General features: G+C 36.8%; 1 protein-coding gene across 1 annotated transcript in view; it reads left to right on the plus strand.

Moving 5' to 3' along the window:
* Positions 1 to 22,400, plus strand: part of LOC124159790 (vacuolar protein sorting-associated protein 13) — a 295,602-nt gene that overhangs the window by 13,769 nt on the left and 259,433 nt on the right. The window contains exons 3-5 of the mRNA XM_046535708.1: positions 2,471 to 2,662; positions 3,526 to 3,752; positions 15,455 to 15,593. Coding sequence (XP_046391664.1) covers positions 2,471 to 2,662; positions 3,526 to 3,752; positions 15,455 to 15,593 — 558 coding nt within the window. The remainder of the gene's footprint in view (positions 1 to 2,470; positions 2,663 to 3,525; positions 3,753 to 15,454; positions 15,594 to 22,400) is intronic.

Consider the following 22,400-nt stretch of genomic DNA (forward strand, 5'->3'; position numbering starts at 1 on the left):
AGACACCCCCGAGAATGCCTAATTACCTCCGCAAATCGTACCAAGACAACAAGAGACCATTAATGCAGCTGTGATTATGTACGTGGAATGACATTATCAGTAATAAATGTTTCACTTTTTTTTCTTAAACATATACCTTTTGTATGCTGTAATTTTCACGTTAATCATTAGTTGTGGCCATTTTGTTCAATATGAGAGCGTACCTAACAGTAAATAAGAAAAGGGGAATCCAACTATCCTAATCATTTTAAGTGACTGTTGAATTAAGAGAGCTCACATTGTTTTCTATCAAATCATGGTAAAGATGATGCAGTAGCGCTCGCTTTCTGTTATTATTAAATAATAAATATATGTTCACGAATTCATGCATGCTTGTTTAAACACATAAAAACTATGGTTTAAAAGACAGCAATGCCTTTCATTTCCGAAGGATATGAAAAAATGGTGCCTATCACTAAAACCTCTCTATAGTGAACCTCCATACATCAAATTGCCCAAATTTTGGTCCCCTCCATTACAATGTAAAGAGGTTTTACTATACATATTTGGATGTTTTGATATTATATTTTTTGTGTAAGACCTTAAAGACTTCTGTTATTAATGTGTTAAGAGAAAACTATAAGTAATTTACATCATGCAGGCCAATGAGACAGTGAAATTTAGACCAATCAAAAATATTCCCCATTTCTACAACTCCCGTATTTCTCTATTCTTGCGTTATGAGGTTGAAATACATGCATAGCAAAGAGTGTTTATGGCATGTGTATCTAACGAATACTTAACTCATTCCTTTAGAATTTGCTTTGACCCTTCTTAATCAATGTTTTTGCAATTAAAAATATGTTTAATACATATGCTAATAAGCATTTTTATTGGTGAAATTATATTTCTTGGGGTAAAAATGAATAGAATTGAGGTTGAGTGAATTTTTATGATGAAACTGTATAATATATGACGAAATTGCAATTTTATGACGAAATTTTAAACCGAAATTGACAGATTTTTATGACAAAATTCACATTTTTTATTCACCAATAATCTTTGCCTCTTGTCATTCATTGAAAAAAAAGCATTCAGGAATTACGTGTATTAAATAGCATGAAATTAAGGGCATATAAGACTTAAATAAAATATAATCCACTAATTATAACTTAGAATAACTAATACAATAATAACTTAATGTTACATAATTGTATAACGGTTCAATGCTCAAATATAATGGTTAAATGAATAATTTTTTTGGCACTCATCTGATTCTTTGCCTTAAACTAAAATAATAAGCATCTCAAGTATCCACCATAATGGCCAAAATTGAAGTTCACGAATTCATGACTGGGATACTAAGGAACAAACAGAGTTCCTGAATAGATTAACTGAGTGAAAATTTGAACTGTAAGTTGTAAAAATTACTTGAGAGAATTATCTAAATATACTGTGTGTTGGCTTCAGGTTGATGCACAAGCTGAGAGTTAAACTCTGACATAAAGTGTTTTGATGGGAAGTTACGGGTAGGGGAAATTTTGCAGGTCTCTGTCAACTGCATTTCCATTTCCCTGTCATTTCTGCTTTTGCCTCTTTCATTTCTTATGCCTTGGAGGAAGCTTGAAGAATACTCACTAACCTTAAGATCTTTATTTTTTTCTTCTTGAATGTCTCTCGTGTTGGCTGGTTTACTCGCACTTATCAGTGCATGTATCAGAATATGAAATAAGTATGTAAAAATAAAATAAATGATGGCCAAGAGACTGGCCACAAAAATATATACACACACAAAAATTATACATGATAAGTTTCTTCAAAATGGCATCCACGCAAATGTCAGTCTTTATCTTTTCCTGATGGAGACTGCGAAATATGTTACTAGTGTTCGAGTCTGTTGTGGCAAGCTGATGGCAAGCTTGCCTCACGTGGTTTTTCTGTCTGGTATCTAACTCATAGTCAGTTGGAACAATTTAATTGTAATTTGTGAATTGTTAATGTCATAAAACTCATATTCCCCCATCTCCCCAGAACTCTTACTATCTCTCAGTTCACTGGCTGCATCTGAGTTATTCTCCTTTTTGAGCTTGTGGAATCCCTTTCCCTGGTCACTCTTCTTCTTTTTCTGGCACTTTCTCTAAGTTTTCTTTGTCAAATGAGATAATGTTACATTCTCAGTTGAAACTGTGATAGGTCGATAAAGTTGTAACTGATCTACCTTTTTTCAAGAGTATTACTGAGCTGTTGATGACCTTCAGTAATTAATATAAATAATATATATTCTCAGTCAGAGAACTACTATTTTTTCTTTAAAGTGAACTCAAGTGTACTGTTCTGAAATATAGTTGAGTATCATTACAAAATACATAATGAAAAATGCTCGGTTTATGCTATTTAGTCAATATTCCAGATTATTTGTTCCCCTCATTCTTCTCTGTTGTGATCGTGTAATTTTAAATATAGATATTTTACTTACTGATTATTTTCATAGGCAAATTGACATTGAAGATTCCTTGGAAGAACTTGTACAATGCTCCTGTTGAGGCTTGCATTGAAAGGCTCTTCTTGCTAGTCGTCCCTAACAATGCCACAAAATATGATCCAGTGAAGGAAGACAAATATCTGCTGGAGGCTAAGCAAAAGGAGCTGCAGAGAATTGATCAAGCTAAGCAGGCACAAAAAGGTGACATTAATAAGGGCAATTCAGTGTCAAAATACAGCAGACTCCCGAGTATCCAGCTACGGTTTAGCAGGGTTGCAGATTATCCGTGCATGATTTTCAATCTCACTCAATTTTTTCTGCGATCTTTATAAAAAAAAATAAAATCGGATGCAAAATCATTGGAATTACTGCATCAATGCTTGGATACACCGGGCTTATTATTTCCGTTAGAATCCCCTTCTTAAAACGGAAGCAATCGCGCACTAGCTGCATTCACGGGAGCACCGTGACTCTATTTTCCAAGCCTTGCTGTGCACGACCATGCTCCGTGATCATGGATACACGTCCTGCAGCAGTTGCAACCCTGGCAACTTGTGCTAATCGCGACTACATAGAGTGGTGCCTGACAGTGTAGTTTCCGACGTCGAGCAGTGGTTTTGAAGCATTTGTGCAAACCACTTTTCTGTATCTGTAATCGCACAGCCACCAATGTGTGGTTTTCAAAACCAGGCTTTACATAGAGCATTAATAATACAAGTACAACCATGTTATTGCCGCTAAAAAGATCACTAAACTGGCGAAGAAAGCTCTCATTGACTCCAGGATGCACACTTTTATAGCAATAACTGCATACATAATAATATATTGTTTGTTTTGGGTAAATTATGAACATTGCAAGACTTTTAAGTGAAAGTTTGGGTTATCTGTGTTTTCTGATTATTTGTGCTGTCTCTCCCCATCAATAGCCTGGATAATCGGGAGTGTACTGTATATTTGTATGTATATATTTGACTGCATAAGTAGTTTTAATGATTGCAAATATATCTTGGTATTTTTTAAATTGTGTTCCTTGTTGTATTTGTAATTGTTTCATTGTGACCCAGGTGCACCAGACAAGAAAGATGATACATTTGTGGAAAAACTGGCTACTCAAATTATTCGTAATTTGCAAATCAAAATACAAGATATTCATTTGCGATATGAAGATAGGGTGACATGTCCACAGCAACCATTTGCTGCTGGATTTACCCTTCATTTATTATCTATGAGAACAACAAATTCAAATTGGGAGCCTTATGTTGTCCAGGAAACTGAGCCAAAATTTCATAAGGTAAGTCCTGAATAAAGGTGACCCCCATCGTGTACCTATGTTGTGTGATAAAAATATCAGTCAGAAAAGAGGGTGGATGCAAGAGTTGGGAAACATAGTGTGCTGTATATCTGCTAGTTGAAATTTAATATGTGAAATCAATGAAATATTATGCCTCATCATCAAATGGTTACTATTTCATTAGCATTAACCATCTTTAGCTGAAATTCAATCGTAGTCCTCTTTCCAATTTTTTATCTGCTTCAAGGCATCTTTTTAAAATATTTTTAAGAAAATAATTAAGCGAGCTACAATAAATATATATGTATCTATATTCCTACAATAATCTATTAACACATTTTTTGTCTTTTTTTTGTCAAGTATCGACCATAACATCTGATACGCCTCATTTATCAAGGCTCGAATATGACTGATTCAGTTAGATTATATATCGTATCAAAATGGTAGTGCCTTAATCCTTGTGTCACTGAATTTACAGTACACCTCTTTGAAATTCCCCTCTGACAGGTTGAATAAGGAACAGGTGTTTGAATCTTGAATGACTAAAATTAAACTTGTATATATCATATGACCATATATCGCCCTCCTTCTAGCAATTTTAGTATTTTTCTGGGCAATTGTAAAAAACTAACCGAAATTCTTGAGCAAAGCCATATTAATGTTGAGAATCCTTCTCTTGTCATTACTGGAGACTTCATTTGAAATGTTCTCCCATATTCTAGAGAAAAATGGGCATTGCTAGATATTGTCTTCATTCAATCTGAATATCACAAATAATGAGCTGAATAGAGTTTTTCATACATCTATGACTTTCATTGATTACATCTGTATGAATTTTGACCCAATACCTTTAGAAACTAAAGTTATCACCAATCAGGTCATTTTCCATTACTTTGCATGTTAAAGTTAGTTCCTCTAAAACTTTTGCAACCTCATGTAAGAGATTCTTCTCAGAAGAAAATATTTTGTACTACTTTCTGTGAAATTCTAAATTCCCATCATTGGTCAAGCATTTATTACATGTCCTCTTTCTATAACAGCTTTAATAATTTTTAGTTTTTACTCATCACAACTAAATTTCGTAGACTACTGCTTTCCCATTTTATCTGTAAAATGTGGAAACTATTCAAGAACGAGTTGTCAAAAGCCTTGAGTCACCTAAGAAATTTGCAACTTATCAAGGTTTATGAAAGATGGCTCTGTACTATCATTTGCAAAAGTCTTGCAACAAATCGAGCGGCGCCACTTTCGCTCCATTGTCGATTTCTGGCCACCATGAAGATTGAATGATCACTATCTACGTATGAATCTTCATGGTAGCTCGGGAACGACTCACGAACGGGTCATCGTGACACGGGAGTGAGACGTAGGAAATCATTACGATGTTCAGTTGAGTAAACGAGCGTAGATATTATTAAGTCGTCGCGGCGTTTGAGATTATTTTTGTACCCGTAATTGACTGGAGTAGATAATTGAAAATATTTACCCGTTAAAAGAGTGGGTACCTATGACGCCTGGCTTCCAATGGTAAACCCCAAAAGGCCGGCTGGGGGCACGATTTCGCCATTAGGAACGCGGAAATCAACTCGCTCGTAACCCTTTTTTTTAGGGATTCAACGTCGTTCAGGAGACTTTACATTAAGTTGTTGAAATATTTGTTCGATATAGAAGAATTAATAAATGAAAAAAATTAACTGGCAATTTTCCGAAAAAAAAAACACGAATCTGTCGTCTCCACCATATTTAATTGATTGGCATTAAATAGAATTCTTTACGTCAGCTAATAGGTCCTGCACCTGGTCTTGCCCTACATCTTTATCCCAACTTTATCAGCCAGGGATGAGGAAGTAGGTTACCTCGAGTAAAACTTGCAGGCCGTAAGTGATTCTCACGTACTTCCAAAATAGTGAAAATAGGGCCAATTTGTAGCCCTATCGTATATACACATGTTGATGCCACAATTTGCTTGAAGAAAATACGCACTAGAAAAATAGTTGATAAACACCTCAAGATAAGCCTTTCCTATATTTAAAAATAAGGGCCGTGGAGCGTGCACGATTAAGGATTACCATTACATAGGTTATTCCTAGGATTGTACTTAGTAGATCAGCTGGTCTCACATTCTGTCCCTTTCCAACAAAATTACTGTACAGTGTGTCCTCGTTTAACGTCGTCCCGTTTAACGTTGTTTCGCGATAACGTTGTCCAAAAATTGAAACCCTTGATCATTTAACGTCGTTATTGCTTCGCGATAACGTTGTTCAAATTATGCGCGGCGAAAAAAAAATGAATGGCGAATAGAACGCAAGCGCATCTGATGCGTAAATATTACCATATTAATGCGATTGGTAATTTTCGTTCGACAGAAAAGGTTGGCGTGGGTAGCGTATGTTAACTATGCATCTGAGCGAATAATTATCGCCTCATTTACCCATTATCCGTATATTTTTCTGATGCCAACCGAAAAAAATGTCCACGAAGAAGAGTGGCTATCCTGGTGGTTCTTCAGACGTGAAGAAAAAACGGCGATATTAGAATAAAAACTTGGTATTATTAAAAGAATTGAAGAAGGTGCAACTGCTGGAGAGATCGGTCGAGTTTTTACAGTTAAAATTTCTTCTGTAACTGAAAATATCGATGTTTCGCCATTAAAAATACTTTCTTTTTAGTTTTTATATTTCATTTAATAATGCCTTCTTCCCAACCTTTTCGTTATGAAAATTCGTTTCGAATGAATCGTTATCATGCTGAAGTGAATAATCGGTAATGAATGTTTCTCGCGATTTCCGCCGGGTTAAAGAATTCATATCATCACGAAAATTGACTCGCCCTTCGTCCTCGTGCTTCCGAGTGTCAGATTCAGATTTTTTTCATTTTGGCCTGATTCAGGTGTCTCCCGATTGGTCAAGAAGTCTGCTTAAAGTTACGGCTCCGATAATTGGCCTCCTTGGATTCTCGCCCGGGAAATTCTGGATTCTTCACGAAGAAATGGATTGTTAGGAACATGGCTAGGAACCAATTTAAATTTTTTACATTGTTTCTTATGGGAAATACTGCATCGCTTAACGTTGTTTCGCTTAACGTCGACTTTTTCAGGAACGAATCAACAACGTTAAACGAGGACTCACTGTATTAAAAAAACACTGATTGTAGAATACTGAAGCCTAAAGTTTAAAAGTAAAATTCTTCACTTAATTTATATCTTTTTCTATCTCTAAGAAAAGTTTCCGTCACTGCTCATTTACGAAACGAAAAAGGGTAAAATTGTTCTGAAAAACTTTACTGGAGAAATAAACTTGGTAGGAAATGGCGACAAGTTGATGACAAATAGGCAGCATACAACATAGGCGGGCAGCATAATCGCTGCAAAATATCATTCATAATTTTCTTTTTAATCAGATAAAATTGATCTATTTAAGAAATTACGTATATGGAACCTTAGATTATTACGATAGTTCTCATTCCAAAGGTTAATAATGTTGAGCAGTTACGGACCTGTAAAGGAAACCATATAGCACTAGGAATTACATTCACCAGTGATTCTGATTGGAGTTCCTTCAAGAAAACGCAATTGATTCGTCCTACCGCGCTAACTACGCATGATTCCCGTCGCACGGTCATTTAAATTAGAAATTGTTGCAAAAAATGCTCAAATTCAACAGCTGGTACCCTCTTAACATAAATTTCAAAAATAAAAAAAACTTTAAAATAAAATACGGCTTTGCGGAGGATAAAAAATTTCGGCTATGGGAAGGACTTGAACGCGAACCCCTACTATCGCCAGCCCGACTGTTTATCCACTGAGCTAATACTAGCTCAAGGTCATGAAGGCGTAAATTTGATTATTTGTTATTATTGTAACACTGAGCTCCTTCATGTGCTTCTCCTACGGCTTATCACTTGAACGAATTTGATCAAAATAATCACTTTCTCGGTATATTAGTCTTTTATTCGTTTATATGATTATAACTTGAGCACGGAGGCTTTCGTATACTCTATGTTTCGGCTGGTTAGTATATACAATAGGAATATAATGATGTTGTCGCCTGCGACTTCGGTATGGTGTCGTCTTTTTAAGTTATTATTATTTGTTATTATGTTTCAAACTCGGTACTTATATTTCTAATGAAGCAAGCGTATACATTCATTACAAACAGAAATTCTGTTAGGATTTGCTTACGTCCTTCTTACTCGACTTGAAAGGTTTTATGAAATGAGCTGCAGTTCCACTGATGCCTTAAACATAAAACGTATGGCCAACAAACACATTTCCTAATACAATGTAACCTACTTAATGCAAGTAGATAATTCAATTAATAATGCTAAGTAAGTATCCTACATTATCCCGAATTCATCAGTGTATATGTAAATGATTGCATCTAAATAAGATAACTTAATCATCAACGATATAGCAGCTAAGAGTTATTATTCGCATTCACACTAATTCAGCAGTAGAACATATTATCAAACAATACCTGTTGAAATCCGACAATCATTAAAAATGGGACTTTTAGCTGGAATTAAGTTTTCCTCGTCATACTTTGAACAAGTGGAAAGGAATACATCTTTACCGATTGACGGACGTCGGAGAACTCTGTTATTACTTACGCAACGATTAATGCCGATCAGCTTAACTAATTCATATTTTACGTGTTTGCTCAGATAATTATATGATGAAACACTGGGAATTTCAAAGCTGCCTCGTATCATATGTCGTAGATATTGTATTAAAACATCAACCCGAGTCGATAGATGTAAACAAAAGTCTACCATGTTCACAGTGAACGACTCGTGATTTCCAGCTCACTGAAAAGAGCTGAGATCACTCAAAAAGAGCCAAGCTACCAACTTTTTAAAATCTCTCCGAGGAATTACCTTCGATCTTTCCTACTGCATTAATTGCTACAATGTGTTTGGGGGAATATCATGAACATTAATTTCATTTAAATGGAAGCGGACAAATCCCGAGACTGAAAAGGATGACAAAATACCTCAACCACCCAATGACCCGTTCTCCATGCATTGAACCATGAAGACTAGTATTGGATTGTTGCATACACCCGAAAACCATACAATTTCCGGGCACAATCTTTGTGGAGCGAAATTGGCGCCACTCGATTTGTTGCAAGACTTTTGCAAATGATAGTACATCAATTAAAATGGACTCTACTGACACACTTGGGTATATTGTCTTGAAAAAGAATTAAAGATCTTCCTTTCAGAATGCTAAGAAGGCATACAATAACCAAAAATGCTGCAAACAAAACTAAAGGAATTTGGAAAATTGTTAAGGAATCAAATCATCACAAGAGTGATAGGTCTATAATAATAATAATAATATAATAATAATAATATTTAATTTCCTGTTGGCTATACAAGTATAACATAGGATTTAGTCAAAAAAGAAGAAAAGTTTATACAAAAGTTACATAGAAATTACAATAAATGATAAGCAGTTAAATACATACATAATTATATTAATTTGTCATTTAGATACTCATCAATGCTATAATAGCATTTCTTAAGTAGCAGTTCTTTTAGCTTATTTTTAAAAGTATTATTACTCACTGCACATTTTATTGCATTTGGAACTTTATTGTAAACCATAGAGGCTGAGTGGTGAGGACCTTTTCTGCTTACATTATAAGGCTGATTGTTCAGATGGACATTGTCTTTACTACGTGTCCCGTGGTTATGGATTGACGAGTTGGGCATAAACAGGTGCCTATTGTTTCTCACAAAAGTACAGCAATTCAAGATATAAATACAGGGGAGAGTAAGTATTTTAAGTTCTTTGAATAGGGGTCTTCCTGGGGTCCTAATTGAGACCCTTAGCATACTCTTAATAGCCCTCTTTTGTATTGAAAATGCCTTTATTGCAGCACTACTATTACCCCAGAATACAATTCCATAAACTAAAAAAGAATGGATTTTGGCGAAGTAGATGAGACTTAGAATCTGAGTTGAGGTGGTTTGGGCAAGTTTCCTGATCATATAGATCCCAGTATTCATTTTATTGATTAATTTGGTTATGTGAGGCTGCCAGTCAAGGTTCATATTGAGATATAAACCGAGAAATTTAGTGGTGTCACAGTGAAGTATAGTGATATTTGAGTCTGTTCTGAGAAGAGGGCTTTGAATTGGTGGGTTTGTTTTATTATGAAAATGAACGAAGCATGTTTTGTTTTCATTAAGAAGTAGGTTGTTTGACCGGCACCATTTGGACATAGTTGTTAAGGTTTGACGGGCAGCACTGCTAGCATCTAGGAAATTGTCACTTATGTTCAGTGTGGATGTATCATCAGCATATAATATAACTTCATTGTTTGGAAAGTTATTATGTAGATCATTAATGAAAATGATGAATAAAAGAGGTCCTAATATAGAGCCTTGTGGTACACCACAATTGGTTGAGGCCACATCAGATCTGAAAGAACGAGCATTTGAATTGAGGTTGAGGTTTACCTGCACAAATTGTTTACGGTCTGAGAGATAAGACTTTAACCAAGATAAGGCATTGCCATTGATCCCAATTTTCCTGAGTTTGGAGTAAAGTATGGTGTGGTCAATAGAGTCGAAAGCTTTTGACAGGTCAAAAAAGATTCCAATGGTCTCTTTCTTATTGGATAGTCCCCAGATTATCTTATTAATGAGGTGAAAGGCAGCGGTTGTGGTTGACTTTCCTTTTATGAAGCCATGCTGGGAAGGGTGTAGAAGGTTATAACTGTTTAGGTAGCTAAAAATACGGTTGTAAAATAGCTTTTCAAAGACCTTGGAAAAAACAGGGAGAATAGCAATGGGTCTATAATTTTCTGAATCACTATGCGACCCTTTTTTATGGATTGGCAGGATTAAAGATGTTTTGAGAGCTGTAGGAAAATGTCCATTCAAGAGAGAGAGATTGAATATATGACAGAGAGACTGGGATATAAATTTTGAAGCCTGTTTAACAATTGGCATAGGTATTCCATCCAAGCCAGCAGACCATTTATTGTCAAATGTTCGAATCACATTTTCGACTTCAATGGGATCAGAGGGAGCAAGAAATATAGAGTTGGAACAGTTTATCGAAGTGAGAATTGGGTTAGTATTGAGATTTGCAGATTGGCAGAACTGTTCATTGAAGCGATTGGCAATTTCCAAAGGCTCAGAAACTGGGATATTATTGAAATTGATTGGTGAAGGAATACCTTTGTTCATGTCATTATTTGTTTGTTGCTTGATAGCATGCCATGCAGCTTTTGTGTGGTTATTAGATTTAAGGATACGCTGGCTGAAATAATTTTTTTTAAATTCATTTACTCTAGATTTGTATTCTTTGAGGAGTCTGACGTAACTGTCATGAAGTTTGGGGTCACAGTATTTCCACTCATTATGAAGGCGTCTTACATCAGCACCCATATTCACCAGGTCATGAGAAAATTTGATATTCCTGTGGTTATGCCTAGAGGTAATACACTTCACCGGGAAAGCACGGTTAAATATCAACATAAACTTGTTTAAGAAGGAGGAAAAACAGGCATCTACATCACTAGAATTTCCACTGTCGTCCCAAGTTTCGGCAGCTAGACAAGCCAAGAATTCTTCGATGTTCACAGGATTATAGAGCCTTTTAAAGACATGGTTGGTTTTGTTGGGATTTGGATCAGGCAATTTCATCTCGATGCTGATTGCACAATGATCAGAGAGTAGGTGAGAAATAGTTTCGCAAGCAATATTGCTGGTTGATATGTCAGTCACCACAAGATCAATGAGAGTGGAGGATTGAGAAGTTACTCTTGTAGGATTGCTATTAATAATGACTAAACCAAAAGACTGGAAGAGAGCAAGTAAGTCATCACATCGTGTAGAAGTACTAAAGAAGTCAGTATTAAAATCACCAAATAGTATCAATTTATCAATTTTACCACTAATCACATGCTGAATGGTGTCACTAAGTTCGGTCATAAAGGAATGGAAACAAGCACTCGGAGATCTATAGATGACTAAAATGCCCAAACGAATTTTTTTGAACTTAAGTATCACAGCAGCACTTTCACAGACCATTTCAATATTGTTTTTGATTGAAATAGGTAAAGCTGACATAGAGGATTTCACATAGACAGCAACACCTCCACCTCTACTCTTGGATCTGCAGAATGATGACACTAATTTCATGCCATTTATGGCACAACACTGAATTTCGTCTTTGACAAGCCAGTGCTCAGTCAATAGAAGAATATCACACTTTTTTTCTTGCATAAAAACTTCAAGTTCCGAAATCTTATTTCTGACAGATTGAACATTTAAGTACAGGAACTTAACAAAACCACCACAATCAGAGCCTAGTTCGCGGACTAGTCACGAATCCTGAGTGTCATTGGTTGCGTCATGGTTTCTTACGAAATTTGTCTTTTTAATAACATCACTTTGGGCGAATCTGAATCTCTCAATGCCAGTATCATCTGGCCATAACGTAGCGTCGTATAGTTTATCAACTAGTCTACGGTCCACCTCTATTTTAAAGGAAGCATAGGGACCTCTGGCTTGTAAAGATTCAATATTAACTGAAGCCTTCAGTTTGGCGTCTAAATATGTTTTCAACTCACTCGGGTCGGTCTCTGGATCCATTCTCCAGACATGGACGTAAGCTTTCCTTGGCACAGCTTTAAAAGGACACGCGTCGTCCGTTTTGGCCGTGCCGTATAGCCGCGTTCGGCGATGTTTTTTCCGATAAGATACCTCCGTGAATCCAGCATTTGAGGCGTCGAGGTCCTTTGCCAGCTCCGGTTGGCTTGACGAAAGAAGTGGATCCGGCGACCCATTATCCCTTTGCATCATTGGAGACGTAGTTTCACGATGAGAAGTAGGCTCCATGAATTTAGCTGCTTGCAACGACGTCTTATTAAAAGACATCGTTTCCTGTTTGGGATTCCCGGCTGAAGTTCGGCGTGTTACAGGTTTCTCGTAGGGAGCAGCGGCGGGTAACGTAGTTTTAGGTGATGTAGATGCCGAGGTCTTAGTCACCTCAGTTTTTCGCACTGAATCAGCAAATGACACCGATTTCTGTTGTTTGGTCAGAATAGAGTCTTTTAAGAGAACTATCTCTCGTTTCAGCGTCTCAATGTCTGACGCCATACTTGAAATCATGTACTTCGTTGAACGACAAGAGGCACATTTCCAAAATATATCTCTGCACTCAGTTACTGCTTTTAATATCAGCTCGTTGAGGCCTGAACATTTATGATGAAACATACGTGGGCAAAGTTCACACGTGATGACTTTTTCCGAGGATGTTAGAGAATTATTGCAGGAGCCACACAAGTTCGCATACAGGTCGGCCATTTTGGACGCGCTTCCCACGATCTGACTTCAAAACCTTGGACCCCCTGGGAAATTCTATTTTTGATGATAATTTTCAAATGGCTTCTGCTCTTAACGATTTTTTCTGTCTCATCTACTACCCAAAATGAATCATATTAGCTATTTCCACACAATAAGCCGTTGTAATTACTTATTTCTTCAGCCTTTTTCCAATAGGGTAGTTTCCTTCATCAAAGAAAACGAAAGGCATTGATTGCGATTCGTTACCCACCATTAGTGTATTCATAATACACAAATTATTTGGTTTTTGAAATACCGGTTTAGACGAATGGCAAGGGTCAAATTTTATCCTCATTTGAAAAAGGCCAGATTGGCGCCCATGCGATTCCACTCCGCATGACGTCACAGGGACCTAGTTTCTACACGAGAGGATAGGAGTTATGCATCGTCTGAGGTTACCAATGCATGCATGAGGCACAGAGCTCAGAGAAACATGTCTTAATAATCACCTATTAAAACTGGCTAATGTCGGAAAGTTTTCTTCGTTTGATAAGGTATTAATAAACCTTTTTTAAGCCAAGCGCTACCGTTCAGCAAGGTACTCAGCTATCCGCTAGCATCCTGCGACGTATCAGAGCTAAGCCTCGCCTCAAGGTCATCTCACCGGGCGGGAGGGGGAACCAGAAATACGACGTACGGAGATATTTCCCGACATTCATACTTAAGCGTCGCGTTTTCGCGCGCTTGAAATTTTTCACTTTTCATTTAATCGCGAAAAATAGATGTTGTCATTTAAAAATCTAAAAGCGCGAAATACGTACTCCAGGAGTAATAATCTTTCGATTAAGGCAATAAAAAAATAATAGGAAACCACCCTATTCAGAATTTAAGAGTGTTATCCGGAATCTAAACAATAAGTTCACCTCTGCCTTTGAAGAGATTCTTTTGTTTGTAATAAAGCGATTTTCTTTCCTTGCAATTATGCCCTCATTATTATTCTTTACGGGTGGGTATGTGTCCAGGTCTACCCAAAGTAGCAAAAATCATTCCTCTGTGCAAAGGTAAGGGTAATTGATGGAAAATGAATTCATATCTTCTCATCTCCTTGCTGAATCAATTCGGTTAAATTTTTGAGATAGTGTTTTATTCGCGTCTCATGGCTTATTTGGAATCTCTGAATATATTATCTATTGCCCAACATGGCTTTAGGAAATCAAGGTCCACAACTGCTACCATTTACCATATTGAGAATAAAATATTTGGTGATTTAGATAACAGAATTTAATCCATAATGCTTTCATTTTATTATTCTAAAGATTTTGACTGTGTCAATCATGGTATATTACCACAAAAACTTGAAAAGTTTGATATTAGAGGTGCAGCCTTTAATTGGATTAAGTCTTACTTGAGTGATAGGCAACAAAGTGTTGTGCTTTGAAGTAAGGATTATCAGGTTCTTATTTTTATTTTTGGTTCTTGGTACCAGTCCGGTTCTCCCCCATCATTTCTCATTTCTCAATACTTGGTTCCAAAAATGACTCTTATTATCTGAATTAATGGAAAAAAATTTTAGGAGACCTTATAAAAAAAATAATTACATACTACTTTTTAGGCAACTTTCTTAGCAAAACTAAGGACTTTATTCTACGCTGTAACTAGGTATAGTACTTTTAAAAGTGTTGCAAAAAATAATATTTCCAGAACCTATTTTTAAATTGATTGGGGTGTTATACAACATATTTACTAGGGAAAAATATGTTTAAAATTACTTGTCAATAGCCACTTGTGGGATCATTCTTGGCCTTGCTCTTGATGGGCTAAGAATGGTATCCTTATTCTTTTCCCCGTAGGTAGATACACATCTCTTTCAAGATTTTGTTTCAAATTGTAATTGGAATATGCAAATTACACTCTTTGCAAACCTTCAATTGAAACCAGTTAGCAGATAATTAAGGATGGTTGCATTCTATTTTTTCCCCCACTCCTGTTCAGTTCCTCACATTGGTTCTCCAACCCAGTGTTTGGTTCTGGTTCATTTCAGGTTTCTTTGTCAATGAATATTTTTTAAAGCTAAAAGTGATTTTTGTTGCTTATATAATGACAGCCAGAGTTAACTCATGATATTATCTCATATATGATAATATCATTGACATCACCCTTATTAAACTACTTACAAGATTTTAATTGTGATCTAGAAATGCTATCAAATCTGGTGCTGTGCAAATATTTTGGTTCCAATTGTTTGTGGCCTTGGTTCCAATTCCTCAATGAAACTCAAGAACTGGTGGTACCGAGAACCAAGCAAATTGACTCATCACTATGTATTGCCTTAATTGGTTTGACTATGTTTCTCTACAATTTTGCGATTTATTGTAGGTAAATTATTTGATTTGTTTCAGCTTGTTGAGTTGATAGGTTTTGCTGTCTACTGGAATTGCTACTCCACTTCTTTCATAAGTCTAAGTGATGAAGAGAAAATGGATCACTTCCAAAAAGGAATTGCCTCAATAAAGTATCAACCCAAAGACTATTCATACTGTAAGTGTGTTTTGTAGTTGCTTGGGCATTTAGTGATTTTGAAAGAGTAGTTACAATTCTTGCATTAAGATGTTCTTAAAATACCATAGATCTGGTGTAATTAAATGGTTCAAGGGACCTCTATTGTATATAATGCATTTGGTCTGGCTGAAAAGGATTTTAAAAATTTAATCAGCATATTTCCCTCATGCCTTTCATTTTTTACATCTTTAAAGTAAATTCTGTTTGTGATTTCAAGATTTAATTTTTACTTTATACTCTAACACTGCTACCTTAGGAAATGCAATTTCCCTGACACTTTTACCTGTACGTCAAAGTGTATGTATAGGTTTTATCTAAACTGTGGTCTCATCTTTTATTGTTATTTTTTTGGGAAAATTGTATAGTCTTAAAAAGTTTATAAGGTATCATATGCCATAAATAGTGCCTGGAGATTATTATTGTTATACTTTATTCTTGCAGGAATACTGGCTAATGACCTCAGGGACATTTTTGTTCCTTTTTCATGTGAAAATTTTGGGGGAGCTTGTATATTTTTTTAAATTATGGATGAATGAATAATGAATGAAATCTATTCCATGACATCATTTTATAATGTAATTGATGCTAAAGTCCAAGTGCTATCTATATTTCTTGGAAAATATGTGTATTAATTGATAATTTTTCTGCATACTATAAAGAGATTTGGCCTAAAGTAGATTCTCAATTTATGAGTAATAATTGTGCGTTCACTTTTACTGAGATATTCATAAATATCATCCGTAATCTGTTTTTTTTTTTTTTTTTAATTAACAGAGCTGTACAGTAAACTCTCGATCATGAAAGTCATCAGGACCAAAAAATCAGGACTTCTTTATGTTAAATTTCAAGATTTCTAGAATACTTATGAACCTTACTTAATGTTGTTTTAGTTTTTCTACCACGATTTGTCTTTATGGAATAGTTTTAAATGTTTTGAATTATATCTGTGAGAGTATTCTTCAATATATGTTTTATGCAGTGGATGCAAAGACTTGAAGTATCGTAAAATGCATATTCTACCATGCATTAACCCTTTCGAGATGGTGAAATTCTCTCCTTTGCATGGATGCTGGACTGAGCCCCAAGAGACTATTCCATCCCCTCTCTAATACACACTGAGCTCCTACCTTTTTTTACCCCTCTCAACAGGGATTATCTTGGACTCCAAGGGTTGTTGGGCTCCCTCCTTACATCGTTTAAAACTCTCTCAGCAGCATTGGTTCGCAGTCAACTTATGATTTGTTTATATGCATCAGCTACATGGGTAATTGTTGCTTGCTCTTAAATTCTAGACTTTAAATTGAATTCTTCGTTTTGTTCTATGGGTTGTCAAATTTCAAATGAAGCTCTATCGTCAATATTAACAGATTTAATGCTTCAATCATTTCAATTCCATAAATATGCTTCAAAAGTATTCATATTTGATTCCTAACCCTTTGAAAAACCTCATTAACTGTATATTTCTTCGAAATACATAAGTAGAAATTAAAATTTCATCATGCTTGTCGTTGATCTGCTGCCAGTCATTATAATTTCCATCTTCCAGTCTTTCCATCCAACGCAAGATGTGGTTAAAAAATATATATAGATAAAACAAACCACCATTTTAAAATAGCCGTTATTAATCGTTTTAAGATTGAGCTTTTCATAAAAATGAATATTACTTTTTCCTGGGGACTGAGGTCAAGATTTGCTATGTAAAAAACATTTTTGTATTCTCAAAGTCCCTGACCATTTAGCATAGGCTTTTTGTCTGGACCAATAGATTCACTTTGTATTACGGAAACTTTTTATTATCCTTTATAAAATGAAGAGCTAACTACTGTATAAGCGTGTGTAAGAGGCGCACCCCTATTTTGAGCATCGAAGCTATAGAGAAAAAAATTAGCACATAGCATGGACCTTCCCAAGAGATTAGACAACAATCGGGGCAATCTCAGCGCCGTAGGATAATAACCATGTCGTAGATTTAACGGAACCACACTCGGCCCTCTATAAGTCAATGCCTCCGCCGTTTTTTTCCCTTTCCCAGACCCCACACGAAAATAGGAAAATATCAAATTACAGGGGAACAATGGAAACGTGTTTCATCCCTACCCCATCTCACCAACTGACCTTTTTCGGTCTCATGTTCAATTCTCCTAGTTTTTGGAGGCCAAATGCTAGGTGAGTCACCTGCTGACCTCGAAGATATCTAGATATCTTTCAGCAATTGTATAACACGCACGAGGTTCTAAAAAGAATGAGACCTAACTCGACATATATCTGACATCATTTAAGTTTTTTTAAGCTCTAATTGAATGACACAAAGATTTATAGTTAAAACAAGACTACTAATATTCTGTTGTAATGTGAAAATTAATATTTTGTAGGGTTTTGCATTTTTACGTTCAAGGTGATGATGAATGTTTGTTTTGTTTTTTATTTACGTTGCCAATATAAAAAGTGATTGTTGTGCGGCCTTGGGATATTGAAGACGAATAAAAATAGTTTAAGATGTAAAGAAGATTTTTTTTCGTTTTTTGATAGATTATGAGACTTAAACACTAAGTGTTGATGCGAAGCGAAGTTTTTCTTTTGATGGTGTGAACGGCGAATACGTTTGAGGTTAGAAGAAGTGAACCCCATAATTGTTCCTTGTAAGTTCGGAATCATCAAAAATGGCGGAAGAAAAGAAGACGTGTATCCCAATACTCGACAGCGATAATTACGATGTATGGGCTGTAAGAATTGAAGCTTTTTTAATGAAGAAAGATTGTTGGGAAGCGGTAAAAGGTTTCCATCCATACATAACATTCGGCAGTGATGGAAACGAGATAGAAATGGAAGACGAAAGCCAACTCCCACCACAAGAGGTTAGGCGCCGTCAGCGACAAAATCAACAGGCCAGAGCCATTATCATACAATACGTAGATGATTCATTTTTGGATGATATCGTGGGACTGGACCTAGCGAAGGATATGTGGGAGGCATTAAGAGACATGTGCACCACTTACGACGTGTTCCAGGAGATAATGTTCCTAAAGGAAATGGTAAATACCGAAAAAACGGAAGACCTTTCCATGATGGAGTACATGAGCAAGATCCAGAATTACAACCGTAAAATTACTAAGTGTGGCATTAATCTCCCGGATAGAGCACTGGCTGCGTTCTACCTCATGGGTCTGCTTCGAGAAAAATATGCTGGGTTTATACGAAGTATTTACAGAACAAATGAAGGAGACATAACATCCAAATATGTTAAGTCCCAACTCCTGCTAGAAGAGAAGAGAATGAAAAATGAGGATTACGCGAAGACAGAAGAACACAAGGTTCTCAAGGTAAAGAAGAAGCCAAACAGACCTAAAGTAAGCAGTGAAAATAAATCACAAAATGCTCTAAAGAAACCTATTGGGAGGAGATACATTTGTTTCACATGTGGAAAGGAGGGGCATACTGCAAGATTTTGTCCTGCCATACAGAAGCAAGATGAAGAAGAGAAGAAGTCATCAGCATCAGTAGTATCAAGAGGCTATAAAGTACTCTGCATGCAAAGAAATCCAAACCATGCAAACAACGGCACATGGATACTGGATTCAGCAGCATCGGATCACATGAGCCCTAGGAAAGATTTGTTTGTTGATTTCAAACCCCTCTCTGGAGAAGTAACTGTGGGTGATGGTACATCACTAAAAATAGAAGGTCAAGGATCAGTGACCATCCAGATGTCGAATGAATGTGGTGGATGGAAAATAAAGTTAACTAATGTGTTATATATTCCTTGCCTCCAAGACAATTTGATTTCGGAAGGGAAATTAGAAGAGAAGGGCTTGACCATTGTGAGGAGAGACTGAAAGACTACTGTTAGCGACGAAGAAGCTACTCTGTTCCAGGGGTATCGCGTTGGTTTCCTGTATTACCTCACTACTGAAGGGAGTGCTTCTATTTCACAAATAAGAAAAGAAGCTGAAGAACATGAAGGTATGAAAGCATGTAAAATTGCAGCAACAACATGGCACAACCGTTTGGGACACCTGCACCATGAAGGGATGATGAAGATAGAACCATTGCGGAACTTAATGAGTAAGAAGACGGAAGAAGAATGTGAAGCATGTATACAGGGAAAGTTTAAGAGACTGAAATTTTCCTACAATGGAGAAAAAGACAGTAAGACTACATATGTCCTCCAAAGGGTCCACTCTGATGTCGTGGGGCCTATGCCCTGTGCCGCTTTGAGTGGCTGCAGATTTTTTGTCACTTTTATTGATGAATTTTCTCATTTCATTGTTGTAGTTCCCTTGAAGGCCAAAAGTGAAGTCACTGAGCAGTTCATAAAATATCAGAAAATGGTGGAAGTCACACATGGAACTAAAATACAGGAGTTCCAGAGTGATAACGGTGGGGAATACTCATCAAATGAATTCAAGAAACACCTTGAGAAGAGTGGAGTCCTACATCGTCTCTCTGTACCATATGTTCCTCAGCAAAATGGTCTGGCCGAGCGGTATAACCAGACAATTTTGAATACCATCCGTGCTATGCTGCAACAATCTGGTATGCCAAAACATTTTTGGGCTGAGGCCCTAAAAACCGCATGTCATTTAAGAAATCATTGTCCATCAACAGCAATAGATTCTGAAATTCCACTAAAGAGGTGGCTTGGAAGAGAACTTGAAGAGAAGGATTTTCAGTACCTAAGGGTGTTTGGTTGTCAGGCTTGGTATCGAGTAGTCCATGGTGACAAGCTAGATGCCAGAGCAAAGGAAGCAGTGATGCTGGGGTACCCAGAGGGCACCAAAGGCTACAGATTGTGGGACCTAAATACAAGGAAAGTCATTATTAGTCGAGATGTCATATTCAATGAGACTGTGTTCCCATTCCATAGAAAGGTAAACAGTGAGAAAGGTGACCAGACAGAAGACACATCGAGTGAAGAAGAAGAAGTTGATGCAGCCCTCCTGACACATATGCCACAAGCCATATCCCAGAGGCCAGGAGAGGAAAATGCAGAAATAGAGGCCCAGGTCCAGAATGAGGAACAAGAGCAGGAAAATCCTCAAGTCCTGAGGAGGTCAAATCGGCAGCGGGTGCCCAAAGGACCGTGTGAATGCTGCAACGTCACCCGTTCTGTCCTTGGAAAAGATGATGTCCCAACCAGTTACCGCCAAGCCATAGAAGGATCTCAAGCCGACAACTGGAGGTTAGCCATTGAAGAAGAATTACGGAACATCGAAGGCCAAGAGACCTGGGACATCGTGAGAAGACGACCGGATATGAAAGTAGTGGGCTGTAAATGGGTTTTTGCTCTTAAAAGGAATAACGAAGGTAACATTGTAAGATTTAAGGCAAGACTTGTGGCTCAGGGTTTTACTCAAACATACGGTGTGAATTATCATGACACTTCCAGTCCAGTTGTTGAAAGGAAATCAGTTCGTCTGTTAGCCTATATTGCTGTGGAAAATAATTGGGAAATAGATCACCTAGACGTGGTGGGGGCTTATTTAAACAGCAAGCTGGATGAGACCATATATATGTCTGTTCCTGAAGGGATGGACGTAAACAGAGATTATTTTGTTTGTAGGTTGAAGAAGAGCCTTTATGGTTTAAAACAGTCAGGGAGAAATTGGTATGAGTTTCTCAGTAAGATTTTGGTGGAGTTAGGGTTTGTGAAATGTATCAGTGACCCTTGTGTGTACTTAAGGAGCAATGTAATTGTTGGAACATATGTTGATGATTTCTTGATTATAGGTGAGAAGGAAGAAGTAGGTGTGTTCAAAAATGAAATTGCATCCTTAATTCAGGTGAAGGACTTGGGTATGGTGAACACATTTTTGTCCATCCAATTCACCAGACCAAACAGGGGAACTGTCATTTTGAGTCAGAAGAAGTATGTCATGTCTTTTCTCAGAGATTTTTATATGTTAGAAGGTAAAGGTGTTTCTTGTCCACTACAAGCAGGTGCAAATTTTGAGAGTAAAGGAGAAGGAGAAATTTTTTGCAAGGAGAAATACCAGAGTGCAATAGGCAGCTTGTTATACTTGAGTACCAATACTCGTCCAGATATTGCAAACGCAGTGTGCAAACTTAGTCAATGCTGTAGCAACCCCACTGTAACAAATTGGAATGGAGTTCAACATGTAATGAGATATTTAAAGAGTACATGTGATTATCAACTTGTTTTCAGGAAAGGTGAAGGTTTTGCATGCTATTGTGATTCAGATTGGGCAGGTGATAGAGATGATCGAAAGTCTGTCACTGGGTATGTTATCACGCTGGGATGTGGAGCAATGATTTGGAAAAGTAGGAAGCAGAGAAGCATAGCCACCTCAAGCACGCATGCTGAGTATGTTGCTATTTATAAATGTGTGTGTGAAATCCAGTGGATGAGGCCGTTTTTTTGTGAATTGAAGCAAAGCAGCCTCATTCCAAAGACCTGCACCATTTTTTGTGATAACCAAGGTGCCATATACATTGCCAATAATGACATAGTAAATGAGAGGAGTAAACATTTCATGGTAAAATACAACTATGTCCGAGAGGCTGTGAAGGAGGGAGAGATTTCATTGAAATATGTGAAATCTGATAGTAACATTGCAGACTGTTTGACAAAGAGTTTGTCTGGACCTAAGACATTATTGTTTGCCAAAGAAATGGGCATAATTAAGTTGGAGTAAGAAACTCACAACTAAAGTTACGAAGTTATGTATGATGTTTTTTGTGTTCCTTTCCATCATCCTCGAACGAGGGGAGGTGTTGTAATGTGAAAATTAATATTTTGTAGGGTTTTGCATTTTTACGTTCAAGGTG

The sequence above is a fragment of the Ischnura elegans genome, chromosome 1, assembly GCF_921293095.1.
Source record: "Ischnura elegans chromosome 1, ioIscEleg1.1, whole genome shotgun sequence".
Lineage (NCBI taxonomy): Eukaryota > Metazoa > Arthropoda > Insecta > Odonata > Coenagrionidae > Ischnura > Ischnura elegans.